General features: G+C 47.2%; 7 protein-coding genes across 7 annotated transcripts; 1 reads left to right on the top strand and 6 right to left on the bottom strand.

The window, feature by feature from the left end:
- Nucleotides 1–1,251: 1,251 nt before the first annotated feature.
- Nucleotides 1,252–3,990, bottom strand: LTR64_002786 (uncharacterized protein; the record flags this gene model as incomplete). Its single annotated transcript, XM_064897151.1, has 1 exon — nt 1,252–3,990. The coding sequence occupies one exon, from the start codon at nt 3,988–3,990 to the stop codon at nt 1,252–1,254; it is 2,739 nt and encodes a 912-aa protein (XP_064756101.1).
- A 1,044-nt stretch (nt 3,991–5,034) lies between these two features.
- LTR64_002787 (uncharacterized protein) lies at nt 5,035–5,976 on the top strand (the record flags this gene model as incomplete). The annotated part of the gene is made up of 1 exon (XM_064897152.1): nt 5,035–5,976. One exon carries the CDS (start codon nt 5,035–5,037, stop codon nt 5,974–5,976), a length of 942 nt encoding a protein of 313 aa, XP_064756102.1.
- A 27-nt stretch (nt 5,977–6,003) lies between these two features.
- Nucleotides 6,004–6,782, bottom strand: LTR64_002788 (uncharacterized protein; the record flags this gene model as incomplete). Its single annotated transcript, XM_064897153.1, has 2 exons — nt 6,004–6,472; nt 6,553–6,782. The coding sequence occupies 2 exons, from the start codon at nt 6,780–6,782 to the stop codon at nt 6,004–6,006; spliced, it is 699 nt and encodes a 232-aa protein (XP_064756103.1).
- An 853-nt stretch (nt 6,783–7,635) lies between these two features.
- Nucleotides 7,636–8,460, bottom strand: LTR64_002789 (uncharacterized protein; the record flags this gene model as incomplete). Its single annotated transcript, XM_064897154.1, has 1 exon — nt 7,636–8,460. The coding sequence occupies one exon, from the start codon at nt 8,458–8,460 to the stop codon at nt 7,636–7,638; it is 825 nt and encodes a 274-aa protein (XP_064756104.1).
- A 560-nt stretch (nt 8,461–9,020) lies between these two features.
- On the bottom strand, nt 9,021–10,509 carry LTR64_002790 (uncharacterized protein; the record flags this gene model as incomplete). Its single annotated transcript, XM_064897155.1, has 2 exons — nt 9,021–9,840; nt 9,893–10,509. The coding sequence occupies 2 exons, from the start codon at nt 10,507–10,509 to the stop codon at nt 9,021–9,023; spliced, it is 1,437 nt and encodes a 478-aa protein (XP_064756105.1).
- Nucleotides 10,510–11,192: 683 nt separating this feature from the next.
- On the bottom strand, nt 11,193–13,530 carry LTR64_002791 (uncharacterized protein; the record flags this gene model as incomplete). Its single annotated transcript, XM_064897156.1, has 2 exons — nt 11,193–13,338; nt 13,385–13,530. The coding sequence occupies 2 exons, from the start codon at nt 13,528–13,530 to the stop codon at nt 11,193–11,195; spliced, it is 2,292 nt and encodes a 763-aa protein (XP_064756106.1).
- Nucleotides 13,531–18,632: 5,102 nt separating this feature from the next.
- LTR64_002792 (uncharacterized protein) lies at nt 18,633–20,428 on the bottom strand (the record flags this gene model as incomplete). Its single annotated transcript, XM_064897157.1, has 2 exons — nt 18,633–18,802; nt 18,856–20,428. The coding sequence occupies 2 exons, from the start codon at nt 20,426–20,428 to the stop codon at nt 18,633–18,635; spliced, it is 1,743 nt and encodes a 580-aa protein (XP_064756107.1).
- Nucleotides 20,429–22,184: the final 1,756 nt, after the last annotated feature.

Consider the following 22,184-nt stretch of genomic DNA (forward strand, 5'->3'; position numbering starts at 1 on the left):
AATGCCAAGTTGTTCGGAGAAAGGGTCAAGTTTTGACTGGAGGATTGATAATCGTTGCTGGGCATGTATGTATCAAAACGACGATTTGACGCCACTGACAGAACGAGCGTGGTGTATTGAGTTTCGGCCAGGCACATACTGCATCTAACTTCGGAGCAGCAAAAGTGCAGGCGATCAGAAGCAGGCAGGAGGCTTTTCTCGTAGCTGCAGCTAGCAGATCGTTGGAGCTAGCAGGGACTGAATCCGAACCACTGACTTCGATTGTCCTCCTCGAGGCGGACACCCTATGATGCTTGACTCTATCCTATACCGACTTTGGTCGAACGTGCACATGCGCGAGAGATCCACATACTCTTGCCTTTTAGTCTAGCAGAAACTCATATTCAATCCTCTTGGAATGTGATGCCGAGATAGTGCTCGAGCTTGAGTTCCTGTCTGGAAAGCGGAAGCGACAGTGCGTCACTGTCAGGGGTTTCTTCAACCGGTGTAGCAGGTGAATTGCGTTCGCTCAGCCGCATTCGAGTTAGAAATCTGGAAGCTTTCTCTCCCTTCGTTTACGAGGTGCGCCCCCAGCGGCAGTTGAGACTGACATTCAGTGAGAGAGCCGCACTTGTCTCGAGCACAGACTTTGACCCATACGGAAGGAAGGGCATGCTGTGGCTGGTGAACTGAGGTGAAGACCCAGGCTTCGAAAAGACTCAGAGTGCTAAATAGTCGCTCCTTTCCTTTTTGAGTTAGTGTGAAGTTTTGATGCCTCAGGTACTACATAGCCATCTACTGAAGTACACCCTAGGAACGAGCTTGGGTCGCATTGATGATATACTCCTAAGCCTGTAATGTGTCCGTCGTTGGCGATCGTCGTGTAGCGAATGCGTAGCTCGGAGTATTCTCCCGGTCTGACCGTGTTGGCAGCGGGCCCGCCTCGAAACGTACGAGGTTGGACTACCCGGCGTACAGGACCAGCAAAGCCTGATTACAGCTGTCGACAATGTCATTTGCTAGGCGCCACAGGTCATTCGGCCTGAAATGTGACCGTTCAGGTCTGATTAGTATTCCAGACTATATAATGCTCGCAATGCTTAACATGCTAGTCAGACCACACCAATCTAATGCTGGAACACTACCCGATATAACGCAGAATGAGCTCGCTCAGAACAATACATCACGATGAATGCCAACGCTACGCCATGCAATTACGTTCAATGCTTGCTGATCATCAACCCAGCGCTCTTCTTCGAAGAAAACTTGCTGCTAACTTCGCTCTTCACAGGTTTTGATATATTTCACGAAAGACTTCTTGTGAACCATCCCACGGTATTGTCCGTCACTGACAGCACAAATATACCTTAGGCCCAGCTTGACGAAACACTGGTAAACCAAATCCATAGGAGAATGAACGTCGAGAGCGACAGGTGCAGGATCGATGTATGGTGTTAGATCGGCAGGTTCGTGGAAAGATGCATCCTCGTCATCCACGGATACAGCGTCGGGATCAAAGCTATGGTGAAAAGAGGACCAACCGTGGTGCGTCGAGTTAATGGACTGTTGTGATGACATAAGGCACATTGTCTCCTCTTCCGGCGTCTCCAGCTTGTCAAGTGCAAACTCAAGATCAGGCACTGGGATTAGTCCTATCAGGATCTTTTCGCGCAGGATAGGAAGTCCACCATCTAGCTCGCCTGCATCCTGTAGTTGGTTGAGTTTGATACGTAGGTCATTAGCTCTAACGTAAGGCGAGATGGTGGTATCGATGGTTCTGTCGAGTCGTAGTCTCGGTACGATGTCCCCTAGTTCAGAATCAAACACAGGACTTGACTTGTTGTCGAGGAAAGGATAGGAATTCATGTCGGTCAATAAGTCGTAGATGCTAAGCGGTTCCACAGCATCTGCAGTCCATTTCGCGAACAGAATGCCTAGAGAGAAAGGCAGAACATGGTCCAGGCTACCAGTCAATTCAAAGAGGATGACAGCAAGAGTGATTGTCAAACGTGTGACACCACACATGGTCGCGCCAGCAGCAACGAGGGCATAGACACCAGGAGTGATACACTGCTCAATAGCTCCGGAAGTACTGTTGGAGCAGTAGCCGAAGATCCAAGAACCAGGATATCGGTATACGAGCCATTGGATAAAGTGGCCAACGATTCTTCCCATGAGACCACCCACAACCATGGAGGGAACATAGATGCCAGCAGGCACCTTGATACCAAACGTCACAACTGTCAGTGCTGCTTTAATGACGAAGGCCATGGACAGGTAAGCAATGACTCCAGGAATGTCCTCGGCAGCAGGACACAAGCCAGTTCCCATGATGGCACCCTTGCTGCACGGACTTGCAAGCTCGGCGAGGAGTTCTGCCACTGGAAGCCTAGTATAACGATTCCAGAAGCTCACAATACCCGTGATGAGCGCGACGAGGAAGACTTCGAGCATTGGTTGCTTTTTAATGACAGGTACTCTTCTGAATGTTGTCGCCCACAATTTGGATGCCTTGATAAAGAGTGCGCCCAGAGCACCACCAAGGGCTCCTAGCATGGCAAAGAGCATCAGCTCGAAGACTGCCCAATCCGTGACATATCTCACTTCGAACAGCACTATTTTGCCGTTGCCATAAGGATTGAGGAACTTTAGACCAAGGGCTGCCGCAATACAACAGAAGAAGGTTCGAAATAGCGTTTTTGGAGGAAAGTAATAGCTGACTTCTTCGAGGCCAAAGAGTACTCCACCTAGCGGAGAGCCGAAAGCAACAGCGACGCCCGACGAGGCACTCGCTGAAAGTACTTCTCTTCGCTTACCGTCGTTCTCATTGTACTTGTTGAACAAACGGCATGCAACATTGCCGATGCAGGTCGCAATGTGGACATAAGGCCCTTCCTTGCCCAGACTCATTCCCGAAGAGACGCTCAAGATGAGAGCTATCACTTTCAAGAATAGCGTGCGTGCGCCGAGGTAACCGTGCAGGACGAAGCCACTCAAAATCACCTTGACTTCAGCGACTCCGCTACCAGCCGCGGAATAGTATATGCTGGGTGGCGGAGGATTCGGATGAGTTAAAGGGCGTGGCAGTTGATCATCTTTGTCGTCACTCGAGCCAGATCGCTGGTGTTGTCGGGCAGCTAGGTTCTCGTCGAAAGTAGCAGCAATGTGAGACGGAACGACAGTCTTTGAGAAGAGGGTAACAGCACAAGATAGACAAGCGAGTGCCACACACCAGGCAACAAAGGCGATGTAATCGATCCATACAGTACTAACCTTACTCGACTTGATAATCTCTGACCAAGTCTTCCATCTTGCACAGCTGGTATCGCCTAGACAGCACTGTCTGTGGCTAAGCCAAGCACGGTCTGAACAGAAACCTCTCTTTACGTCGAAAACAGCAGCATCTGAAATGTCGATGAAGTATGCAATGAATGCAGTCAGTATACCAACAAGTAAGACAAGGATCCAGCCTTGCATGGAGTCGAACAGGAGGTGAAGTCTGCCTCTCCAGCCCTTTAGACGTCTTAGGCGCAGAACATGATGACCATCGGCAATACTGTCGTGTACCCAATCTGTGGAGGTGAACTGATCGTACCACATCCTATCGTCGGAAATGAAACTGCCCATAATGGACTGATGGAGCCTGGGAGTTCGTAGGTCGGCAGTCCGGGTGTGTAGAGGACTTGCAGGATATGATTGAGTCCATGTGCCCGTCCTTGATATCTTTCTAGAGTGCAGACTGCCAACGAAACTGTTTATTCTAGACAGACGGTCCTGCCTCGGCGTATTCGCACCACTCCTGTTGTATCTGCTTCTTGGAATAATATCACTTGCAGATAAAAGGGCTGTATGCTCATCGTACTGTTCGGCATCGGCATCGTTCATGGACAAGGAGGTTCTAGTTCGTGGAATGTCAGGTTTCCGTAGGGTGTTTGGAGCAGGGCTTTGAGCAGGACTGGTATTGTGGTTGCTATTCCCATCGTCAGTGGTAAAGAGCCTCAGATTGGGCATCTTGATCTTCTCTCGCGAGACAAAACAGAAGATGCCAACGGACACGAAGAAATTAACGTCTTGCTGGATCAGCTCGAGAATTGAGGCACGACCCTGTGCATTGTGCAGAATTCATAGTCGAGTATGAGCAGTCTGCTGCATCGCCTTCAATAACGGCCTCTAGGCACATGAACCAGAATAGCCACGAAGAGAAGGCACGTGCGGATGAGAGGGATGATATGACTCGAAGCAAGAACGTCCGTCACTCGTGTCAGGCGGCGAACGTGGCAGTGACCATCAGTGAATACTAAGGTGTGTTGCTCCTGCTATAACAACGTGTCCATTTGTGGAAAAACAGGTCATATGATAGGTAGTCGGTGTGGACGTGAAGCGCGTCCTCAAGGATGACCTTCGTTGTAGGTGGGGATCATTCGTGCTGCCTGTGCATTGCCAAGTAAGCGCTTGGGCAGCGGCGTCGACCTTCTGAACATTTTGCCTATCAGATCAGATCAATATCCGTCTCTTCGAAGCACTGCATCTCGTCGAGCAGAACTCGGGGTTTCATCTTCCATACAAAAACACTGGTAAGTTGACACGCATGCCGCTATGCAGCTCTTCCTCGCATAAGCGTTAAAATAGTCTTTCATTGACGTCGCACCGCATTCTTCGGACCTCCTCCGTTCTCATCTGGCCAATTACACTTCGAGGACATTGCTGCATACCCCTAGCCCGAGCGATATGCGAGGTCGGATATACACACCTCCAACCACGGTGTTGACCTGCATGGCAGGTTGTGAGTTCATGTATACAGAGATACATTACTTAGCACCGCGATCCAATCAGGTTCGAACCATGCTGTAAAGGTCAACACAGTCCTGACCCCTATCCACATCGTCCACATTCACTTTGGTAACTCGTCAATGTAGACGCTCATCTGACATGGCGTAATATCAGGGCTGAAGCCAATACCAGTCTGCACTTTTACTTACAGTGTTTGTTTCGTAGTAACCGGGTTCAGCATCAGCTCGGCTCCTGCCAGACTGGCAATCTCGAATTACGGTCAACATGTCCACCTCTCCTGGTCCACACTCATGTACAATGCACGAGATGGCCTCAAACAGAGACTCTCACAGCGATGCAGGGCTGATACAATATCCCCAGTTCATACTGTTTGGTGATTCTATCACACAGTTCAGTTCTCTCACCTTGCAGGCTCGTCTGCAAGATCAATACATTCGACGGCTAGACGTTCTCAACAGAGGTCTGTCAGGATTTACTGCTCCTATGGGCTTTGTCGCTCTGCAAAAGTTCTTGCCAGCATCAACCCCCAAGTCGAGTTGGCCAAAGATTCGTATTGCAACGATCTTCTTCGGCGCCAACGACGCCTGTGTGCCTGGACAAAGTCAACATGTAGAACTCACAGATTACATCGACGCCTTGCAAAAGATGGTAGCCTACCCTGTCTTCAATCACAGCCCGAAAGAACTGACCGAGATCATCGTCATTACTCCTCCACCTGTCAACGAGCACCAATTCGAGCGAATGCCAGATGGGCATTTTCAGCGTCGAGCCGGGATAACTTCACAATATGCTCGAGCAGCACGAGAAACTGGAAAGGCTGCTGGCGTACACATTCTGGATTTCTGGACTGTCATAATGAGCAGAGTGGGTTGGTCCAGCTCAATGGGGATAGAGTGCTGTTGCGACCACATCCCAAGTCATTTTGATGCTCCAGATGGTGTCTCGAGACCAACAGAGCAGCACATACCAGGTTGCTGCCACGCTCCTACTGATATACCTAACGCCAAGAACCAATTGTCCGATTTTCTACGCGACGGTTTACATCTCACAAACTCGGGCTACGACGTGTTATACGGCGAGCTGATGAAACTCATCCAGCAGCGACTACCGCATCTCATTCCAGACAACATACCCATGGTATTGCCTGCATGGAGAGACGCCTTGCAGCTTGCTGAATACAACACAACCTCCACGAACAAACTATAGTAACGTGATGTACCAACACTACTTCGTTCACGTTCTAAATTCGCCTTTACTATCCAGCGTATAGCCACTCTTCTCTACAGCTTTCTTATATGCGCTCCTCTCCAGCATCCTCGCCAACCACGCCTCTGTCTCAGGCCAGTTCCCACCCTGTGTGCCCAGCTTCCGCGTAAATATAAACTCAATACTGAACCCCATCATGATATCCGCCGCAGTCAACGTCTTACCTACCAAAAACTCGTTTCCTCGTTCCTTCTGCTCCTTCAGCGCACTCTCGATCCACTTCAAATCATTCTGCACGTTCGCCGACATATTCTTCTCCATCTCAGGTAAATATTCCTTCGCGCCCTCAGGGATCTTCCACCTCGCATACAAAATTGCCAGCGCATGTAACATAAACGTCCCCTCCGCAGCATGCACCCACTCATACACTTTACATCTCTCCGCAACCGCACTGGGAAGGAGCTTGTGGTCCTTATCATACGTGTCGAGCAAATACCTGCAAACACCACCGATATTAGCACCTTCCACATTCAAGTTCTTCTCTCTTCAGAAGTCTGTGTATCGTCTGATCCTTACTGCACAATTGCACCACTCTCCTGCACCGTCACATCATCACCGTCTGTAAGTGTAGGGCTCTTCTTCAGCGGAGCAGGGATCTTATCCTTGAACTCTTGCGGTGCGACTCCCGCTTTTGAACGAGGGGAGGAGACGAGGGTGTACGGGACGTTGAGTTCTTCGAGGAGCCATGGGATGCGAATTGCGCGGGAGGCGCCGAGGAAGTAGACTGTGATGTTTGGGGTGGACATTTTTGTGGTTCGGCCACGATGAACAGCAGGACTTGGGATGTTAGTAGTTTTGATATTTGGAGAACCTGTCTCTTTTTGAGGTTATAGACCCAATACAGGCAGTAAGATGGTTCGCGCCATGAGAGAGAGGGGCAGGAACATCATAAAAGTAGTGGTAGGCGCGCCAGAATGTCAAATTCTAGAACTCAATTCTGTTGCTTTGATTCCCATCTCCAACGGTCAGTGGCCGAGGTTAGCTTTCAAGAATACTCATGGCTTGAAGAATAGGTACCGGAGGACTTTGGGTGCAAATCCACACGCGCATTAAGAGATATGACACCGCACAGTCTGGTCTTATAGTCGAGCGAATGTGGTGGGGACGATACCAGACTACAGTACCAGTGATGTTGAGATTGTGAGAGCTTGCATGATGGAACGAAACTCTTATCCTTTACACTGTGATGCCAGTCATGTCTAATGTCCCAGATACTAATATTCTCTGAAAAACTGTACAGCTTAGAGGCATGATCTATGGCCAGTAGTGAGTTGTCACGAGTTGTGGTTCGTGATGACGAGTTGTAGTGGGTTACACCCGATTACAGCAAGTTACTGCGGATTATCGTGGGTTATTGCAGGTTATCGCAGTAGCCTCCATAAACGTGTCGTAACCCGACGTCCGGTGGGGGGTGGGCTCAGAAATACGAGCACGAATAAGAGGTCTTTACAATCTAGTTTCTCGGACCATACTTCGACGTTCACAATATACTACTACTAGCACTTCAACCGGCAATGACGAAAGAAGCAAGCAAGCACAGCGTTAGGGACGAGTGCCTCGTTCCAGAGGCGGCTGCTTCTCCCAGACATGGCATGACATTCAAGGCAGGATGTACCCCCCATCAATAACAACATCACTCCCAGTCTGATAACTGCTAGCATCACTAGCAAGATACAAAAACAATCCCTTCAGCTCTTTCACATGGCCCTGCCTCCCCAACGGCGTCATCCGTAGTCCTTCATTGACAACCCTCTCACTAGCTCCCATCTTCGTATCAAAGAACCCCGGCGACACAATATTCACCCTTGCAAAATCCCGCCATTCTCGTGCCAGGCTCTTGCCAAGATGCGTGACCGCAGCTTTACTCGCATTATAGACCGGCTGGTCAACAGGTACATTGACGATATGCGCCGAAATACTCGACGTGATGATCAAATTCCCTCGACCCTGAGCTTTGAAGACCTCCCCAGCATATTTCGCGCAGTGGAATACACCGTCGACGTTAACTTCGAATTGGCGTTTGTACTCCTCCACAGTCTGTTCCAGGATGGGTTTTGATATCGCCATTCCTGCGTTCGCAACCAAGCAGTCCAATCGACCAAAGTCGCTAACAACATCTCGAACCGCCTGTTGTACCTTTTCAGGAGAAGAAACCTCCACTTGATATGCCTTGGCTTTAACGTTGTGTAATTTTGAAAGTTCCTCTGCCCTGTCCACGGCGGCCTTATTCGAGTTGTACCAAAGAGCGATATTGGCTCCTGCTTCCGCCATTGCTTCGGCGACTGCGAGACCGATACCTTCCGCTGCTCCTGTTATACATACTACACGGTCTTTCATGTTGAATTGCTCGAGGACATTGTTGGGTGTGTCTGGCACGGGCTTTGATTGTCGTGGGACTTGACATTCTTCGATGCTCATAGACATCTTGGTATTTGTCGACAGGTTTAGTAGGTTAACACTTGTTGTGTTTCTGAAGGTGACTCGAAGAAAGGATCTCACTGCTTAGTTTCACGTTCAAAGACCAAAGTTTCGTATCAAATAGTCAGGTCGATATTGACCACATCATTCGTCCTTCCCCTCCGGAATAAATACAGCCGAATTGGAGAAGTCTTCGACGGAATGGCCATATAACGACTGTATGATTACTGAACCATGCATCGCTTCCATCGATCTGCAAGGAACACAGCGGCAGGCGAGTGATAATCATGATCGAGAAGCTTTCTTCACCAAGCAATCAGCAAGTCACATTGTACAAGTCCATCGTAGTGGTCATAAACATATCTAAGCACTTACAAATTTGCCGGCTCCTAATCGTTGACTCGTGAAGTGCAAACCTCAAACCGCTATCATACTCCTATACCGTAACGCTCGCAATCTTATAGCCTCAATGAACTCCACCACGCTGCTGCTCCGAATTTCTCTCTCGCCACGGACATCTTGCAGGGCCCCTTCTCTCCAGATTTTCGACTGAGTCTCAATCAACTTTACAATTCGTCCCTGACACTCTGTACAGCACTGCTCACCGAGCTCGCGGCATCAGAGGCACTCTTGCTGACTGTTTCGCCGAACTCGGCGAGTCTGCTCGATGCACTGGCAATTGCCTCACTCATACGGCTGTTCATGCTTTCAATTGCTCCCTGTGTCACCTCTGGACCATAAATTGCGGCGCTGACCCTGGCCTGTACCTCTTCAGCAACGCTAGCAGCAACGTCCGAAGCACTGCTAACACTATCGGCAACATACGAGGAGATAGCGCTTGCTCCGGACTCCACAGTACCGGTAGAGGTTCCATAGACCGCAGAAGAGATGGCAGCTTGAGCTTCAGCGAAAGCATCACTCATTGATGATGTCGCGGCCTCAGCATACCCAGTGCTAGTACCATAGACAGCTGAGCTGACGCTTGACGCAGCATCTGCAGCTGCCGAGGAGGCTTGTTCATAATAGCTTGGCTCGGTGCCATAGAAACTCCTGCTGGCAGCATCGACTGCACTGTTCAGGCTCTCTGTAAACTTGTCAAGGGCTGCTGTTGCCTCGGGTGGAGCAAAGTAGGAGCTGAAAGCAGAAGAGACTGAGGAGGCAACTGAGGTGGCACTAGCATATGCTTCAGATGCAATACTTGAGGCACTCGAGGCGTATTCGTTGGTGTAGTAGGCAGAGGAGAAACGGGAGTAGACTGATTCGGTGTAGCTAGGCTCTTTACCCGAGACGAGCTCGGACAGATAAGCCTGAACGGCGGAGTACTGAGCATTAGCGGAGTCGGTGACTTGGGAAGCATAGGCTTGGTACACAGGAGTAGGAGTGCCACTACGAACAGAGTCAGTAATAGTGCCGGAGTGAGATCGGAAGGATGACTTACTATATTCTCTCGCTGGCTGCAGCCACTAGAGAGGCCCAGTTCTCAGCAGCAGCCGATGTGGCACTTTCCACAGTTCCAGTAGGTGTCCCATATATCACGGAACTGGCTGAAGCAAGGTATTCGTCATACTGGCCATAGGCGTACCCAACAGCCTCGTAGTATGACCTCCGTGCATCATCAAGGTATTTCTGGGCCGCTGGGGTGGGAGTCGCCCCAGCAGCAACTTTTGCACTAGCATAACGACTCGACGCAGCAGCAAGCGCACTTTGGTAGTTGGCCGAAGCGGCCGAGGAGACGGAATCGTACGAACCCTGTGACGGGAATGCCGAGTTCGAGATTGAGGATAGTGATGCCGCCGCGGCATACATTCGAGACGAAGCAGCAGCCACGGCTCCAGAGTAAGCGCTATCTGCCGAAGATAGCATCTCCTCATGAATGGGTTTCGGTGTACCAGATATCTGTTCTGAGATGATGCTCTTTGCTTTTTCGAGGTTCGACGAGGCTGCACCCAGTGCCGAAGAGTAGGCATCGCTTGCTTGATTGAGGATTGAGTCGTCAGCTACAACATTCGTTGCAGCTACGGCAGCGACAGCCACCAGTACTGTTGTCGTCTTCATCGCGATGTAGTGATTAAGAGCTTAACACTTGACAAGGCTGTCAGGTAGTAAGATTGCTAGGAACGCTCGAAATTGTAAAAGCTCAGAAAAGTAAGATAGATGCAGTCAAAGATTAGGGAGGTGTGTTTCTGTGCGATGCGGTATGTCGCTTAGCACAGCCGTCAAAACTGTTGACAAGGAAGCGACGTTCATTGTATGCAATGACGTCAAGCGTGGCTGCCTTTGCCAAGCGATCAGGAGATATGAACCTCGATAACTCAATCTTGATTTTCAGTTTCATGTTGGTACAGATCTGACGGAAGCGCGTTGGATCACGATTGCTCTGGTGTGCACCTGGATGGCATGCACAAACCTCTAGAAGCATGTGATCTTGCCGATGCAGCTTGTGTTTATCGCAGCTCAGTGGTGATATACTGGGCCCTTACAGTCTGTAGGCTAGTACTTCAACACAACTTGGACTACTTCCGAAACTGAATCCTGCAGCAAAGGCCAGGTAGATAGAAACCACATTCATTGATATTAACAATTATGGTCTATGTACTTGCACGTTAGAACTTCAAGTCAAATACTGACAACAATCACAAACGCATTGGGGTATCGAACGTATCGTCAAAGCTGCGTCAAACCTCATAGTGCTACCAACAATATTCAAGTATGCCAAACCTACACATATCATTAAACATTCAGGACCCGCCTGTCAAGGAAGAGGTAAAGTCGGCCACCTTCTGGCCTGCGTCGTCGACAGCTTTCTTCAGTTTGGCAGACGCGGACGCACTAGCCACAGCAGATGATGCCGACAGAGAGATTGAATCAGCAATCGAGCTTGCCGAGGACATTGCGCCGTTGGACGGCCCCGCTGTTGCCGAAGATGCCATCGAATAGACACTACCAGTAGCATGACTGTATTGCTCCGATAGCGTGGAAGCAAGTGATTTGGCTGATCCTGTGCTGGTGCCAACAGCGGCAGAAGAAGCGGATGAGCGTGCGTTCTTTGCAAGATCAGAGGCAGAAGACGAGACTTTGGACGACAGAGACTCCATTGTGCCTGTTGAGCCAAGCACAGCTGAAGAGGCACTTTCTGACAGGTCTGATGCGGCCGAGGACACGCTTGACGCCATTCCTGAGCCTGGACCACTAACAGCTGAAGCGAGTGACTCAACCGTGCCTTGACTGCTCCCAACAAGAGCCTCTTTTATGCTGCCTGCCACAGATGACGCTGCTGACACTGCCGCAGTAAGAGATGGAATGGCTCGTGAATCGAAATCATCTGTAGCGTCACGCGCCGCGAGTTTCCATTTAGTGACATCCCTCAATCGAACGAGCTCTCTAGCAGCGTCCTCAGTAACGGCCATACTCTCGTCGAGTAGCTTGTCAGCTTGTTCATGAGCATCACTGAGAGCAGGTTGAGAAAGAGCAGTCTGCCTGACTTCTGAACGCCAGTCTGCAAACTTTTTCTTCAGATCATGATATTTCTGCCAGTGCTTGTAAGTAACACCTTCCATCCAAGCCCAACGCATGCCGATCTCTTGAAGGCCAAGATCTCGGATGTCATCGAGCACTTGCAATGTCGAATCGATGGTAAGCTCAACCCTTTGTCGCAAGTCTTGCTTGAAAGTGCCAGACCAGGCACGAACGTTCTTTGCCCTTGTCTTGATCTGAGCGCCGGAAGCGCGGATGGTGTTTAAGATCTCGTCCTCAGCCGCGGTATAGGCGGCAGCGTCAGCATCAACCGGAAGATGCGATACAACGTTGTTGATCTTTGCTTTGATGGATGCTATCTCAAACTCACTTGTCTTTTCAAGAGCAGTGGCGAGGCCTTGACCTTCTGATATTCCACTCTCTGTCATGCTAGTGATGATGTCCTGGATGCGCTCCTTCAGATCGTCGGTGCCTTTGTCTGCTGCGACAGCAAACTTCTTTTGCCATTTGACGAGGTCTTCTGTAATGGTCTCGTCGGTTGCAATTTGTGGTTTCTCGGTCGCTGCAACACGTGCCGAAGTTGAAGAGGAAGTCTCTGTGCTTGAAGTGGTTATTGTGGAAGAAGTCGTTTCGACAGTGCTCGATACATCCCGAGGAAGAACGGTGTCAGGTGGAAGGGAGGTTGTCATAGACTGATCGACCTGTTCCATAGCGGAGTGCATCTTGCGACCTTCCTGATATTTTGCAATCCTCTCACCAATCATGACCAGTTGAGGCCTTACATTGTGAGCGTAAAGTCCCTTGACGAAAGGCCATATGGTGCCATCGATCAGGATCACTAGATTTGTCCAGGCGTATTGGATACCTGGCAGGGCCTTTTCTACCAGGAACTTCTGAGTAGTGGTTCCTATTTTTCGGAGATGTGGATGCGAGTAGGCTATGGCAGGCATGATATGGTTCTCGTGAACATTGAAAGCATTTTCTTTTGCGGCCTTATAATAAGGACTTGTGACTTCCGAGGCTTTATCAACATGAGGAGCTAGATTTTCGTTGTATATCTGCTGGGCGGCGTTCTGAGCCTTTTGGAACTGAGGAAGGCCTCTCTTCTCCCACTCAGACCAGGTATACTCCTGAGCCTTTGACACTTGAGGAGCAGCATATTTGTTATAATTATTGATGGCTAGGACTGTCGCCGGCCTTATGACACGAGTATTGACTGTGTCGACATAAGGTCTAGCCTTCTCGACGTAGGGACTTGCGTATGTATCGTAGTAGGGACCCACAAAGGGATCGAGGAGGGATTTAGTGCTGAGATATGGCCGACATATCGCTGGACTTGTCGCAGCAAGTGATTGAGAGTCGGAAGGACATCGAAACATAACAGTGATAATCGTGTACCACGCTGCTATTCTGCTCTTGATTAGCAAAATATTCAACAGAAAGCGATCCTGCTTACCTGGCCAAATTGCTCACAGCCCATCTCGACCAACTTCGACGCGGCCTTGTTCGTTGTTTCTTCACTCTGACCACCTGTGATTGTGGCAGCTGGCCGTCAACACGTCCTTCATCTTTGATCATTCTGCCATCATCTGCTTTGGCCATATTCGAATGGATCTGGTAACTGCATGGGATTTTCTTCCGGATATTGAAAATGAAGTTTTATGAAAGGAGAGGAAAGTGCCGCAGAATTAACAAGAACTGGTTAAACCTGCAAGCGAGAGACGCAACTTGGAAGTGCTTGAGCTGTTCTGACGCGTGATGATGTTTCAACAGGGATCTGGTGTATTCAAGAAAGCTGCGCTTCGTTAGACCTTGTACAGATGGTGTTGATAGGCTAGCCGTGCTCTTTCACATGCTACAACTTCATGCAAGCAGAACTCCGCTCAAAAGCCAAATAGATCCATCTGTCGCTGTCGCGTGCTACACAACCATAATACGAAGGCACGACAGTATCTGTACAAAGACGGGAATGTTGCTGCGAATGTGATACAAGTCTTTCATTATGGCTGTATGACCAACTTGTTTCTGCTGAACCAATCTGTCTGCGCTAAATCGCAACACACAGTATCCTACTGTCCTGCCTGCTATACCGTCCTTGTTTTACAAAAGATACCTCGTAGCCTGTACATCAGCGATCAGATGTCTTGAACAGACGCCTTCACGAAAGGGTCTGTGGTCCATGTAAGTTCGCAACACCGTAACGACGCACTAGGGTAACGACGCACTCCACCACTTTTCATCCTCTCTCTTTATCACTTTACCACACCACCATTTAGCCAATATGACGCGTAAATCCAAGCCTGCTGTCGATGCTGCTGTCGTAGCTTACTGTTGAGGTGAATTTACGTCGATTCGAGCAGCTACGCGCGCGTACAACGTCGTAGAAGCCTTAGTTCGCTAAAGGCTTAATAGCAGACTAACTCGCCAGTAAGGTTATACCTATAAACAAATCTTATCCCCTATATAAGAGATAATACTCGTTAGATAATCTATTAACCTTAAAGCCTACGCTTAGGTACCTATACACACTTAACTACGTTCTATAGCCTTATTAATCTTATAGACTAACGGTAGCCTAGTAGTTATTAGTAAGAGTTAGATTATAAACTTTAAGTATTATAACCCTTAGGTTCGTACTAAGCGTAGAGTCGCTCTTAATATATAATAATTATAAGACCTTATAGAGAGCGCTATCTAGATTTAGTATAATTACCTCTCTCTTATTATATAACGTAAATATATTAAGAGATAATATACCTAGAATATTAATAAGATTAATAACGTATTTAGTATTATATCTAATTAACGAGTTATAAGTAGTATAGATATAAACTTAATATTTATCTAGACAGTAAGAGAGAGGGAGTAGGTTATTATAATTAAGTATTAACTTAATAGGAATTTCTTTCTTTATACAGTTTATAGTTAGGGTCTAAGTAGTTATAGTATTTATATACTTATTCGCTTCCTCTATAATTATAATATATCTAGTTAAGGTGTTTCTTAGGTATTTTATTTAGTTTAAGTGACTTTATCTATTCTAGGTGTTTCTTATATAGGTTGTTAAGGGTATCTTAACTTAGGTGGTTCTTAAGTTCCTAGGTGTTTTCTAATTTATTATACTCTATTTACTTAACTAGGTACTTTCGTTTTCCCTTTTCCTATTTAACTTAGCGGACTGTCTTGAGTTTATAGGTATCTTTAGTTAATTTATCTAGTGGTTATAATATCTTAAGCGGTGTGTCTATATAGGCGGGTTCTAGGAGTATAATATAAAATACCGGATATATCCTTATGTCCTTTAGGAGTTTTAGTTAGTAGGTAACTAGTCCGAGTTTCTTTTCGATCTTAAATAGTCTAAGTTTCTTAAAGTTGAGTTTATCGCTAGGTTGTTTTATTTTAATATTTTTTCGAGCTAGGTAAATAAGGTCCCTCTTTAAAAGATTTAGTCTCTTAATCTTATATCGATTCGTAAAACGAGCTATTCTTTAGGCTATAAATTTAAGTTCGGTCTTAAGGTGTTTATAGAGTTTATTTATTTATTTATTTAGTAGTTAATTAGGTAAGGTGATTTAAACTATCTGATTTTAAGGTATTTCTAGGGAATATCGGGTAAAACCCGTAATTAGTGTAGAAAGGTAAAACTCCGGTGACTACGGTGTTGTTATTAAAGTAGAACTGGGCTAGAGGTAGTAATAAAACCTAGTTATTCTAGCGGTAGTTGATATAATATCGTAAGTATTGTTTAAGAGTCTGGTTTATCTTTTCTATTTAACTATCCGTTTTAGAGTGAAACGATATCGAGAATTTATATTTAGTACTAAGTTATTTTATAAGTTCCTTTTAGAATAGAGAGTTAAATATAGGTCTATAATCGGAAATAATCGTCTAGGGTATACCGTAGTTAGTGAATACCGTTCGGAGAAAAGTATAAGCTAATTAAGGTGCGTTTACAGCCTTAAGGTATAGTATAAAGTAGAAATACTTCGTTATTCGGTCGTAGATTACGAAGATACTGTTGTAAGCTGTACCCGTAAGGGGATTTTCGGATTTAGGTAATTTTATAATAAAGTCCTAAGTAATCGCTTACTAAGGTAGTTTAGAAATAGGTATAGGCTGTAGAAGGCCGTATAGTTTATACTATAAGGGCTTAGCTTTCTAATAAATAGAATACTTCCTTATATATTCTTCTATATCTTGTCTTATTCCTTTCTAGGAATAGTCTCGGGTAAGGAGTTTAAGAGTCTTATCGACTCTATTATATCCCGTAAGGCTGTCTTTATAGTGTAACTGAAGTAATTTAGTTTTCTAGGAAGTAGTATATATAACTGGCTTACGTTCTACTATTATTATCGTGCGGTTAAAGACTAAGGTGTCGCCTTTTAATTTAAGTAAGGCGTTAGTAGGCTTAATTTTAGAGCTATCCTTATAGTTAAGTCGTTTACTAAGGGTATCGGCTTAACCGTTCTCCTTTTCTTTAACGTAGTAGATTCGAAAGTTATAAGCGGATATAGTTTTAGACTATTGGATAAGTCTACTATAGAGCTTTTTAGTAGTGGTCTAATATAGGAGATTCTTATAGTCGGTGTAGATCTCTACCGTGTGTTTAGGTCCTTTGTAGTAGATATACTAATGTTGTAAAGCCTTAATAATAGCTAAGAGTTCCTTATTATAGATTTTATAGTTAAGCTTAGGTCTAGTAAGCTTTCTTAAGAAGTATATAACGGGTAATTACTTTTCGTTGTCGTTAGGCTGTAATATATAAGCTCCTATTATATAATTAGAGGCGTTAGTTTTAAGGTGTATAGGACGTTCTAGGTTAAACATTAGAAGTAGAGGTGTAGAAGTAAAGCGCCTTTTTAACTTAAGAAAGGATTCTCGTGTGTTAGTACTAAAAGTAAATACCTTTTACTTATCCTTCTTAGTTAGATTTAAGAGTGTCGTAGTAATATAGGAATATCCCTTAATAAACCGTTAATAGAAGTTAGCGAATCCTAAAAAAGACTATATATCCTTAATAGATTTCGGTTCTAGCTATTCTAGGACGTCTTTAATTTTATTAGGGCTTATTTTAAGTCCTTTACTAGATATAACGTATCCTAGGAAAGCGACTTTATATTTATAGAATTCGTATTTTTCTAGTTTAACTAGTAAGTCTTTTTCTTTAAGCTTAGTAAGTACCTTTTAAATATAAACTATATATTCGTTATAGGTTTTAGAAAAGATTAGGATATCGTTAAGGTAAGTAACGACGAAGTTATCTAAGTATTCTTAGAGCGTATTGTTAATTAAGGATTAGAAGAAAGCGAGTGCGTTAATAAGCCTAAAAGGTATTACTAGGTACTCGTATTAGCCGTATTAAGTATAAAATACTATTTTCTATTCTTCCCTCTCTTTAATATAGACTCGATAGTATACCTTATAGATATTAATTACGATAAACTATTTCGCGCCTTAAAGGCGGTCTTATAATTTATCGATCCGTAGTAAGGGGTAACGGTTTTTAACTATTATATTATTAAGTTTTCGATAGTCTATATAGAGTCGTTTAGTTTTATCCTTTTTTAGTATAAATAGGATTAGTAACGCTATAGGTCTACTAGATTTACGGATAAAACCTTTAGTAAGGTTCTTTTTAAGGTATTTCTTAAGCTCGATCTCCTCTTCTCTAGTAAGTAAGTAAAGAGGTCTATAGGGTGGTTCTTTTCCTAGTAGTAATAGTATCTTATAGTTCTATAGTTTATACTAGCAGATAATGGCCCAGATTCTCACGACCGAACTTCTCGTTCCGGATTAGTGGGTGAGCTGTTGCCGCTTGAACTCACCCTCTCAGGTGAACCGAAGTTGGGCCGAGGGTGAGCCGAGGGTGAGCTGAGGGTGAGCTGAGCTGCGTTTTGGGTGAGCCAGACAGCACAGCCACCCCCACGGACGATTCTCTCGACCGATTGAATGGCCCTGTCGAGTGGGACAGCTTCACATCATTTCAAGGGGCCTCTATCGCGAGTAACTTACAGCTCCGCTTTACTGGTGGACATTAATCTAGCCCAGCGAAGTTGCATATCCTGTCGTGATATCATAATTGTGAGTACGCGGAAGTGTCCCAAGTGCTATGGAAGTGTTGCTATCAAGATTATCTCGTTTTCTTTGATCGAACGAATTGATCTAATTCAAGCGTCTGCTTACATTCGCGCCAAAAATGGACATGTTCCTTGAAATGTGCGAGACCGTTTTCTTCCAGCCCGAGCAAATTTGCCAATGCGTCCCAAATCTGCCCGCTCGGCCACCTGATCACACAAACACTAAGCATCATCTCGTACTACGAAGACGACTTGACATGGTGGACCAGCCTCGGCTCAGTGCTGGTGATTTTGGAGGACACGGCACTAGGGACGAACTTTAGGCTTGACGCCGAGAACACCATCAATCTGCTGTGCCCTTTTAGAATCATCTGTCGAGTGGGTTTCGACAGAAAGGCAAGTTTGAAACCATATCCCTTCCAGTGTGACATTCCAATCGGATTCGAGAGCAATCTGACCCAACGTAGCGCGCTCCCCAAGCGTCAGCAATTCTCTGGCCACATCCAAGGAAAGCAGAAAAGCAGGAAAGCAACCTTGTCTAGGGGCTAGACGACTCTATTGGGTAAGCTAATAAATACGATCTTGGTTGGGCTCATCGTCCTCTTTGAGTGCGACATATCCCAGGCCCTAACCTGCACCTTCAGCATCTTCCTGGCTGTCTGGGATCTCCATTGGATTGCTTTCCTCCATGCTCTGCGTGTATGCCTCGCCAAGCGCCTTTGTTGTAACGTCGGGCCGCCGGCATTTCTTTATAGTGCTTGAATGGACTGGTGAGAAACTGGCCCGTCTCTTGATCCCTGTCGTACGGTCAACCTGTGCACTTGGGGCATTCTCCTTGGACAAGTCGGACTCTTGGGAATGACTGAGCCAATAGCATCACCTGGAGGACGGTCAAGATGGACCTTGAGCATACGAGGGAATCGGAGTGTCAGATATCGTGCATTTGAAGGCCGATCGAACCCCGCACCGATCACCTCAACCACGGCAGCCTGCGAGAATAGATGTGTCGGAAGGGACCGTCCCGTCAGTTCCGTTAGGATCTGCATTTGTTGTCCCGTCATAGAGAACTGGAACTGAGATAGACGGCCATGAGCATTCAGAAAGTGAATGTTGGATATTGAGATCGATGGATGTGAAACAGTGCCCACGATGTGGAACGAAGGACTGAACTCGACACGACAGCCCTCTTGATCCACCTCTTGACAGGCCAGAAAGAAGCTTGTCCACGTTCCCGGCATCAGTGACAAGCTTGCCGCTGCCACAGGATCGCATCGACCACCAATGACGAGCAGGTCGACCGAATCGCCTAAGCCTGGTATATAGTCCTTCTTCACCTTTACGTACTGTGTGACTCCGCCATGGACACCGATGTATGGATCGCGACACGCTTTCAGCACCAGACCTTCCCATCTCTGCGAAAGTGCATACGCCATCTCGCGAGCCAGTGCAGACGTACCTCGAGTGGCAGTAAAGTCGAGCACGATTTGACGCCCGATCGCGGCTCGGCCAGGAACCGACTGAACAAGCTTCTGGAGGTGTTGTCGTCGCTGCCTGTAAGTCTCATAAATGCAGATGTGGTCATCCCACAGCAGGATGTCGTGGAAGACGATCATCAGATGCTCATCTGGATCTGTTGAGGAGTCTTTTTGGTAACCCAGACGGCGTCCCGCACGGGTGACGTGTCTCCGAATCTTGTGGAACGGCATGATGTCGCGGACCACATCACTCCACACCACAAGTTCCCCAACCAAGACGCAATGCTTCTGCACTCGATCTGCCATTCTGCTTGCGCCCAGGCACTGTCGAATCGTCGGCAGGATAGGATCACGATCAATGGTTGAATCTCGACCGCTTTTCGAGAATAATTTGATCACTGGCTTTCGACTATTGCTGTCCTGCCAGATATGCACTTGACAATACTCGCCATCGTACTTGCGCTCGACACTAACTTCTTGTCCTCGCATCAGAGAATGGCCATGCTTGATGCTGCGCGCTTTCTCAAAGTGGGGCAGGCTTACACGCGTACCAGCTTGTGGTACCAGTGGCCGAGCTTGGCCCGAACAGGTTGATTCTCGTTCCTGAAGGTGGCTCAGAGCTTTAGGGAATGAGTCGAGCACACTCAGCACAGGAGGCAGACTCTGGTGTACAAGCTCAACCATCAGTTCTTGGGGAACGGTGGCCGGCGTCAAGTCCTTGAGCAGCAATCGCACAACCCATTTGACCTCCAGGCTCGACATTCGCTGGAACATCGACGTCAATTGACTTGATAAGGAGGATCTGTCCAATTGGGAATACCGCTTTCGAAGCTCGACATCGGAGAAGTCACACAGTGCAGCCACTTGATCCAGGTTGTGGTCGAGCTCGGTGATGGTTAGTGGTGCTCGAGATGAACGCTGCGCACCATACTCCGCCACGGCTTGCATGACAGCGGTAGCGCAGTCGAGATTTCCCTCTTTCCGCATCCGTTCGATTTCTTGCTGTCGACTTGTCCCAATTCCCCAGGCTTTGACTGCGAGACGCGCAATACCTACCTCACCGAGGCCGTAAACGCGGTCGCATCGTCGAGCAGGAATGAAGCACGATAGAAGTGCATGGCCTTCGACGGACAATTGCAATTTCCCGACATGCCGGTCGAACCATTCCTGGGTGATGAGTTCTGTCCTGGTGGGCGGATCGTGAGGACGACAGCTGCTCGAGCAGACCACAGATGTCGGAAAACAGCAACATCATAACAAACACAGAAGCCACAGCTCCTTTAATGTTCATGTACAGTATTGGACATTCAAATAGCCGATTGATGAGCTTTATAGTAATCCTAAGAGTCTTGCATTGTAGTCTCTTATCTTTCCTTTCCACATGCGCAAGCCTATTCACCATGCTGGGGTGGAACGGCGAGGCACAGCAAATCCACCAGCCGTGATTTCCGTCGCGCCTGGTGGCCTGCGCGGAGTCATGGTCTTCGTTCAACCGTAATGGCTACCTCGTTGGGATTCCTCGAATGGAAAGCGAGATGCCGAACCTTTGCTTGCGGCGTCCAGATGTATCCGAGCTCGCTGGCATTGCCAGTACTCAGACAGCCCTGATCGTCAAGACAAGGCATGATTCCCAGCATGAGGTGGTGGTGAGAACACACTTCCACAGGCGTTTTTGCCCCCCAAAAGATGAACCTTCCTTTCTCATGCTCTCTTCCTGCTTTCGATGGAGCCAATACATTGCATTAATCGCATCTTCCGTACTGGTCCTCGGACTACGCAGATTCTTGCTTGCAAGTGCTGTCTTCACCTTGAATGAACTAATCGTGAGTTATTCGTGGCTCTGTCCAGTTCATTATTCTAACTCTTCCAAGCATCCGTAAGCTATACTGTGTACTCATCCTACCTGTCTTAGAGAGAAGGAAAAGGAACTGCACTGCTCTCGGTGTCGGACGGTAGTGATGACGTAAAGTCATTAGGTCTTAGTTTGGGGTCGTTCAATGGGCTATCGATAATGACAAGACTTGCCCCTTTTCCTGATCGGTGTCACTGGACAAAGGAGACAATGGTAGAACGCCATTAATAAGAAAGGCATGCGTCTGACCCTGAAAAGATCCTGCAGACCAAGCATGCGATAGCCACCAAATGGCGGCGCTTTACCAACCGCAACGGTAACTTTGAAATACGGAGCATCCACAGGGAGAACCGGCCAATGATCTGCCAAACAGTCAGTCTTTGATCGCTGGATCAGGCCATACGGTCAAATGATGCCTCCAATCGATTCACCTCGCGATCCATCCATATTTCTTGCACACGACCTCATGAGAGCATGTGTTCTAGAAGCTGTCAACCCCCATTACGTAACTCAAGATTTCAATGGCTTATTTGGCCGAGCCGCCTAGATCTTCCTACTCAGGTGGTAGCACCGACTCGGATTTTGGCCCAGCGACGAGCAGATCCTATGCCAATTTATGGCCGCCTTGTTGGGATGGTGGGCACGATGGCAACGTTCTGCTTCGCTTTGGTTGGATTGAGAGGTCTCGAGCTGCAAGGAACCCGAGGTCCTGGCAGCCGTTGAGGAGTGTGCATGTAGCTGTCAACCTGTATTGGAGGCCAAGGAAAATCAGTGGCCAGAGTCGTTCGAGGACGGTGGCTCCTGCACCATAAACCGCGTTGCTCATGTCCCACTGGAAAATGCAGGTCCGCT

This window comes from Lithohypha guttulata, assembly GCF_036872675.1.
Source record: "Lithohypha guttulata strain CCFEE 5908 chromosome Unknown scaffold_2, whole genome shotgun sequence".
NCBI lineage: Eukaryota > Fungi > Ascomycota > Eurotiomycetes > Chaetothyriales > Trichomeriaceae > Lithohypha > Lithohypha guttulata.